The following is a 6486-nucleotide window of genomic DNA, read 5'->3' on the forward strand; positions in this document are numbered from 1 at the left end:
TGGAGCCATGCCTTATCCCAAACTATACAAAATGCACATTTAAACTCTTGATTTACAATAACCTTTGCACCAGAAAAATATAATATTAATGCAACACTTTTAATCATTATTTATTAGCAATAATATTAATTTAAGTGATGTGTAAATCGTACTTTTGTGCTCTCATCAACAGGAAAATAAGTTTTGGCAAAATAGAAATGTCATGCAAGAGAACTAGAACATAACTACATAAACAAGCCCAAGAGAAAGAAGAACATGTTACCTGTGGTGAATGCAATCAACCAGAAGCATCCGTTATAGAGTCTCGAACACGAAATCGGCACCGGGCGAAGTTAGCTTGAGCTGTGGGCCTGACGTTGCAGCAGAAAGGCCTTTTGGACTTCTAGAGTGGGCTGAGGAAGATGCTGGATCGGGCCTGTAACTGGACCTGCGGCCGATTGGGCTTGGGCCACGCTAAGGTAACGATGCTTGGACTGGGCTGTCAAAACAGATTCGGGCCGCAGGGGTGGATTGGGTTGGTGGCCTGCTGGACAAGCGATAACCGGGCCAGATCTGTCAGGCCCGGGTGTAGCCCGAGAAAACTGGGCTTGGTGGGGTGTAAGGCGGGCCTAAGGTAGCCCGCGGTGGGTCTGAGCAATTAGATGGGCCTGTGAAACAAGGGCGATCGATAGTGGCTCGGATGAATGCGAAAGGAGGTAGGTGACCGAGGGAAGGAGGTGACGAAGTGGTGGTGCTCGGCGGTGAAGTGGTGGCGGCGGTCGAAGTAAGGCGGGGCGAGGAAAGCGACGGTGGGAACTTTAGGCGGTGCTCTCGGATGGCGATGCAGCGGATGGCGAACAAGGGCGGAGGCGGTGATGGCGCTGCGGATGCGGCGGCACAGATGGAGGGGATCGGTTGGCGCGGCTCGGCGAAGAGGGAGAAGCGGGGCACGGCCAAAGGGTGCGGTCTGCGAGGGATGGCAGAGCTCGGCGGCAGCGCTCGGGCAGTGAGTGCGAGGGCTGCAAGGCGGAGGTGGCAAAACGGCGGAGCTTGAGTGGCGAAACAGCGGAGGCGGTGGCAACAGCGGCGAGCGGAGCTCGGGTGAATGCTCGGCGGCACGGCAGAGGTGGCGGCGGGGGTAGCGACAACGGCGGAAACCCTAGGGTTTCCCTTCGGCCGAAGCAGAGGTAAGCAGTTTTTTTTTTTTTGAAGACATGCAAGTCACGTGAACTTTTTTTTTTTTGAGAACACGTGCAGGTCACGTGAACTTTTTCTCTTTTTTTTTTTGACTTGTTGGACTCGGGTTACCGGGTTGTGGGTAACGGATTTAGAACTAACCCGTTACTTGATTTTCTTCTTCAACCTCCCGACCGATTCGGGAGGGTGATCCGGTCGCTTCGGCGGTAGCGGCGGAATGGCCGAACAAAGTGGCGACGGCGTTCGCGGACGCAGCTCCGTGGTCGGCGGCTGATCGTGTACGCGGTGGCCGGCGGGTGTCTCAACGGGTTCGATTGATAAGGCCGAAAGAAGGGCGGCGATGCTCTTCTTCTTTCCGGCAACGGGAACCGCTCGTGGCCCGTCGACACGCTCCGATGTCCGGGGTCGGGGTACTGCGTAGAGCTCGTGTGCCAATCGAAACCCGGGGATCCGGCGATGCTCGGCCATGCACCAGTGGTAGTTGTCGCAAATGGTGGTGGCTTCGGTTGCAGGCACCGGCGGAGGGCACAGAGGCGGCGCTGCAGAAGATCAGCGGCTGGTCGGGCGAAGCTCGGAGGAGTCCGGCGGATCTGGGCGGAAAGGAGCGATTGTGGCAGGGAGGTGGAGGAGAGCGTCGGGCATGATGGAGATAGGGGAAGACAGAAAGTGGACGACAGACCCTTTCGTTCTGTTTTTTTCTTTTATAATGAACGGGACTGTTTGTTGGAAAGGTTGGTGCCTGTTCCGGTTGTGGTGAAGGGGAGACCAACGAAGGCTTTGTTTTGCCTTGTTTCAAGTTGCTGGAACCAGGGATCCGTACTTTGGCAGGGCAAGGCGTACGGCTCTGATATCAAGTTGGTGCCGAACCAGATCCGGGAAGGAATACTACGGTGATGATGTTGTACTTGTGGTGAGATGAAAGAGGAAACAAAGGAGGAGAAGAGAAGGAGAAAGAAGAAGAGACAAAGGAGAAGGGAGGAGGAGGAGGAAAGGAGGGGAAACGTGGGGAAAGAAAAGTCTTAATTCTTCATTGAAATTTCATATCAAAATAATTCCCTATATATAGGGCCCAAATACACAATTGGCCTAAACCCCCTTACACAGAAATAAATCCTAATAAACCTACAAATAACCCACAAATAAGCTCTAAAATGAAATAAGCCCAGAAATAAAATACTAACATAAATATGCAAATAAAATGATGACCTAGCTGATGTCCCCATCAGTTAGGCTTTGGAATAAGAAAGAAAATTATTGTCTCTTACTTCAATCGTATGGTTAGGAGGGATCCGTTCCTATTTTTATTCCAGGAGGAGTAGGAATTTGCTCCAATCCCCAAAAATTCAATCATGGCTCTCCTTCCGATATTCAAATCTCATTCTGCCATAGTTACTCAAAAATATTGATTTTTTAAAAGTACTTGTGTGTTTAATTGATTTTTCAAAAATTTAGCTTTTGAGCTTTTGATTCCAATTATACTCACAAACCACATATGTCGGGGAGTATGACCATTCCGATTTTCATTCCAATCTAGTCTGATTGCGATTCTGGTCGTGGACAAATGCAACCTTAATGTTCTTGCTTCTTTAAGGATTACATTTCCTGCTTTCTGAATTATGGCCATTTCTCATCCATTGTCTCTTGTTTCATAATTTATTAATGTTTCTTGCATCATTTTCTCCATATGGCGACTATTTTACGCGAGATAACATCAAGGCTTTTGGATGATGCCTAGACACCAGCTCAGCACCAAAACCTACAAAATCCTACCAAATCTTCACATACTCTTGACATTTCTTCGAGTTAAAATCTTGAATAAATTTTTGTTTCCTCTGTTTTTGTCAAGAGACATCAACCAACAAAAGCTGACAAAGAGACTTTCAGCTGGTGGCCTTGATCTCCTTCGCAAAAACCGTCATTTCCCACCGCTTTAGTGCCAGCTCGCAAAGGTGTTCGCTTCTCCTCTTAGAACTAATTCTTTTCCTTCTTTTGTCTCATCCTCCAGCAAAGCCAAAGCTAAAGTTCCACTTCTTAAAAAAGGAGGAAACTTTCTGGAGTTGAGAACCACAAGAATTCTCTCAACTCATTGACTGAGACTACCAACAATAACATCAATATTGCTTTTGGATGATGCCTAGACACCAGCTCAGCACCGAAACCTTGAGCGAAAACAAGACCAAAAGCACAAAGAGAGAGGGGTCGAGAAGACGAAGCGAGAAACCAATATCAGCATTCTCCACAATGACGCTGCCTGCTATCTTATCTCGCACCTTGGATGAGATCTTGACCACCGCCCTAGATCCTGATGACGCCATGCAGTCCAGCAACATGGATGATTTCCTCACCAACCTCTGGGCTTCTGATGAGGTCAACACCTCCACCATCACTGCTACCACAGGCTCCATCTCTCCACTGCTCCATAACAAAGACCGCACCCTCAGTTGCACCACATTGTGGGAGAAGACCATGGATGAGGTATGGGTAAAGATCCAGAGGGAGGAAACACTACACAGCCCCCACACTCATGACCAGTCTACCCTTGAGGAGATCACCCTCGAAGAATTTCTTGTACAGGCAGGTGTAGTAAAAGAAGGGCACAATTCTTGTGTTTCCTTAACACTATCTCCACAGTGGATCCCAGGCAACAATTCAAGAGCTCAAAATGATGCTGAAGAGAAAGGGTTCAACCATGTTCTGGGGTTGGGGGACAAGAACCATGGGAATCTCATGTGCACCAAAAGCGGAGTTTATCATGGAGAGGGAGAGAACAAGGGGGTGGTGGGGTTTGGAGCACAGCAGTTAGAGATGGGATCACCAGGAAGCCAAATTTCAATAAGCACAGCATCAACTCATCGTAATGCATCAGTGGAGCACGTAGATGGGCTTGGTTTATTTGGTAGGGAGGAAGTAGGAGGGAGGAGTTGTAGGGGAAAGAGGGGTTTGAATGATATGATAGGAAGGATGATGGAGCGGCGAAAGAGGAGGATGATCAAGAATCGTGAATCTGCTGCTCGTTCTCGTGCCAGAAAGCGGGTAAATTTTTTCAATCTGATTGCATTTTCTTCAATAGATACTATTTATAAATAAGTGCATGACACACTTTAGAAGCATATTAATGTTTGAATATTCTTAAACTCACATAGTGATTTTTTTGTGTGTGTGTGTGTGTGTGTTTTAGAACTAGACAGGTTGTTCTACAAGAATTCCTAAACCAAAAGAAAAATAGAATGATAATAGTTTGTCAGACCAACATTTTGTGGAAAGTCCCATAAAGAAAAACAAAGAGGAAAAGATTAATTAATAATCCATTAAGCAAGTAAATATAGAATTACTGCCCTTCATCTCTTTCTCATGTCAATTGAAAAGTAGCCCAAGGATTGATGTCTTATGTACACAACTCATTCCTCAAATCCCACAATCAAGTTATTGCAAAAACGTTGAGAAACATGGAAGAAAATGTAGTAAAGAGTTGTGAGGAGGATGCTCTTATGATTCAAGGAGGTTAAATAGCTTCTATTCTTCATCTCATCTCCCTCTACAACCTGCTTACTTGATCCTTGCCCCTTTGCCTTGCTCTTTGTTCATAGCTCTTACGTCACGGTAAATATGGAATGCATTTAAAAGGAACTGGAAGAGTTATTATATATTTTGTACATATTACAGGTTGAGAACATGGAAAAAATTATACTTGTCTATTACTCGTCATTTTTACGGGTAGATTTTTTTGGGTTACTATTAATTTACTTTCATTGAAGATGGGCATGTCAGAAAGAGTCAATAGTTGAGAGGTGGGGAGTAATCTTATTCAAAGTAGTAATGAGCAAGCATCTGCAAGAGATGACAAGAGAAATAAATTATTATAATCTAAATTTAATTCAATTTTTCTTTGATTTAAGCTTATAAAAATTACTCTGTTGAGGGGAGTTCATGAGTCAATCTTTTCGTCGAACAATTTCACTAATTCTATTTTGTTCTCTTCGTAAAGGAAAGCACAAATGAAGCAAATGCAAATTTTGATGAGAATTTGTGACTACTAAATAACAAGATGGGAGTGAACTAGATTAATTTTTAGACAAAATCTTGTTTCTAACTTTTTTCGATTAAACGTTTGCTGAAAACCTTTGTTTTTCCTTGAAGGCTTACACATTGGACCTAGAAGTAGAGGTCAACCAGCTCAAAGAAGAGAATGCCGCACTCCAAGAAGACAAGGTGAATGAGAATACCTATAAATTGTACATTCTTAACTCTTTAAAAAAAAAAAAAAAAAAATCTTCTTTGAATATTTGCTAAACTATTCTATCAGTTGACACTTGTAACAAGCCTTTCCTATAAACTACTAACATTTATGAATCCTCATATTAGGTAGACCAACTATAAGAAAATCTGTTAAATTTTAACACTGAATGCTTCTGTTGGTTTCTTCTGGTTTCTAGTTGATAACATGGTTTCTTTTGGTTTGCATCAAATTTGCAGCAAAGGTTCTGGGCAGAAACAACGCATGCAGTATAGTCTCTCCACTAGCCCCTTTGTCTCTTTTAGTTAATATCAAATTGAATTGATTAGCTACCTACTCTCGATTCCAAACATAATGGCACTAACGCCGAATCCTAAGACCCTTTTTCTTCTTGTATCTACAGGTCCTTCAGTTGATGGATGAAAATTCATGGATCAATGCACAGAAGACTATTTACACTCATCGCCGGTATAATAGTTGCTCATGGTGATATGCCCTCATGACCAATAATCAGAGCCTCCGACAAACCAGTAAACTAGTGGTTATGTACCTAAACTAAAAGATGATGTAAATTGAGTGCAACATTTTTGCAACTTGAGTCTCTCTCTCTCTTTTTATTTTTTATTTTTTGCAAGTTTTGTGAAGGAAGCAAGTGCATCTTGACTACAAGCATGAATATCCTTGAGAAAATGTAAGAGTCTCACTTTAGTATACTTATCTCAATCCTTCAGTAGATGCTAGGATGTTGAACAAAACGAATAGATGAAAAAAGTGAGAGATAATTAGGTAAGATTGATAATCAATAAAATGGAATACATTTCATACCATATATCATCTAGGATTTAGAACTTAAAATAGCAATGTTAAACAGGAGATAAAGGGAAACAAAAAGCTATGCAAATTGGAAAAGAATGATAAACAAGCTTGGAGATCCATAAATAATTTAGATAAAGTCACTTTGGTGAAATGTACTATAGCAGATTGATTGCACCCATCCTTTGAATGAAGGACTTGGATTCCAAATTTTGTATGAAATTTCTTGAAATTTAGATAAATTCTTCCACTATAATGATCGT

The 6486-nt window shown here is 43.1% G+C and overlaps 1 protein-coding gene across 3 annotated transcripts; it reads left to right on the forward strand.

The window, feature by feature from the left end:
- Positions 1-3068: 3068 nt before the first annotated feature.
- Positions 3069-6003, forward strand: LOC103716978 (ABSCISIC ACID-INSENSITIVE 5-like protein 1). 3 transcript variants are annotated; one of them, XM_008805200.6, is made up of 4 exons: positions 3076-4209; positions 5314-5385; positions 5650-5679; positions 5814-6003. In XM_008805200.6, the coding sequence occupies exons 1-4, from the start codon at positions 3304-3306 to the stop codon at positions 5898-5900; spliced, it is 1095 nt and encodes a 364-aa protein (XP_008803422.5). In that variant the 5' UTR covers positions 3076-3303; the 3' UTR covers positions 5901-6003. The 3 variants fall into 3 exon arrangements, with proteins under 3 accessions (XP_089786822.1, XP_089786821.1, XP_008803422.5); XM_089930695.1 differs by lacking the exon at positions 5650-5679 and having other exon boundaries at positions 3072-4209; XM_089930696.1 differs by lacking the exons at positions 5314-5385; positions 5650-5679 and having other exon boundaries at positions 3069-4209.
- Positions 6004-6486: the final 483 nt, after the last annotated feature.

The sequence above is a fragment of the Phoenix dactylifera genome, chromosome 5 (assembly GCF_051530095.1).
Source record: "Phoenix dactylifera cultivar Ajwa chromosome 5, Ajwa_hap1_PhDact_Kaust_v1.1, whole genome shotgun sequence".
In the NCBI taxonomy this organism is placed as follows: domain Eukaryota; kingdom Viridiplantae; phylum Streptophyta; class Magnoliopsida; order Arecales; family Arecaceae; genus Phoenix; species Phoenix dactylifera.

What these genes read in the sequence shown, in the direction of transcription:
- LOC103716978 (XM_008805200.6), top strand. Translation starts at nt 3,304, where the DNA reads ATGATGCCTAGACACCAGCTCAGCACCGAAACCTTGAGCGAAAACAAG. An exon ending in GTTCTCGTGCCAGAAAGCGG is followed by an intron (nt 4,210 to 5,313) that starts GTAAATTTTTTC and finishes TTTTCCTTGAAG; the next exon opens with GCTTACACATTGGACCTAGA. An exon ending in CCGCACTCCAAGAAGACAAG is followed by an intron (nt 5,386 to 5,649) that starts GTGAATGAGAAT and finishes TCAAATTTGCAG; the next exon opens with CAAAGGTTCTGGGCAGAAAC.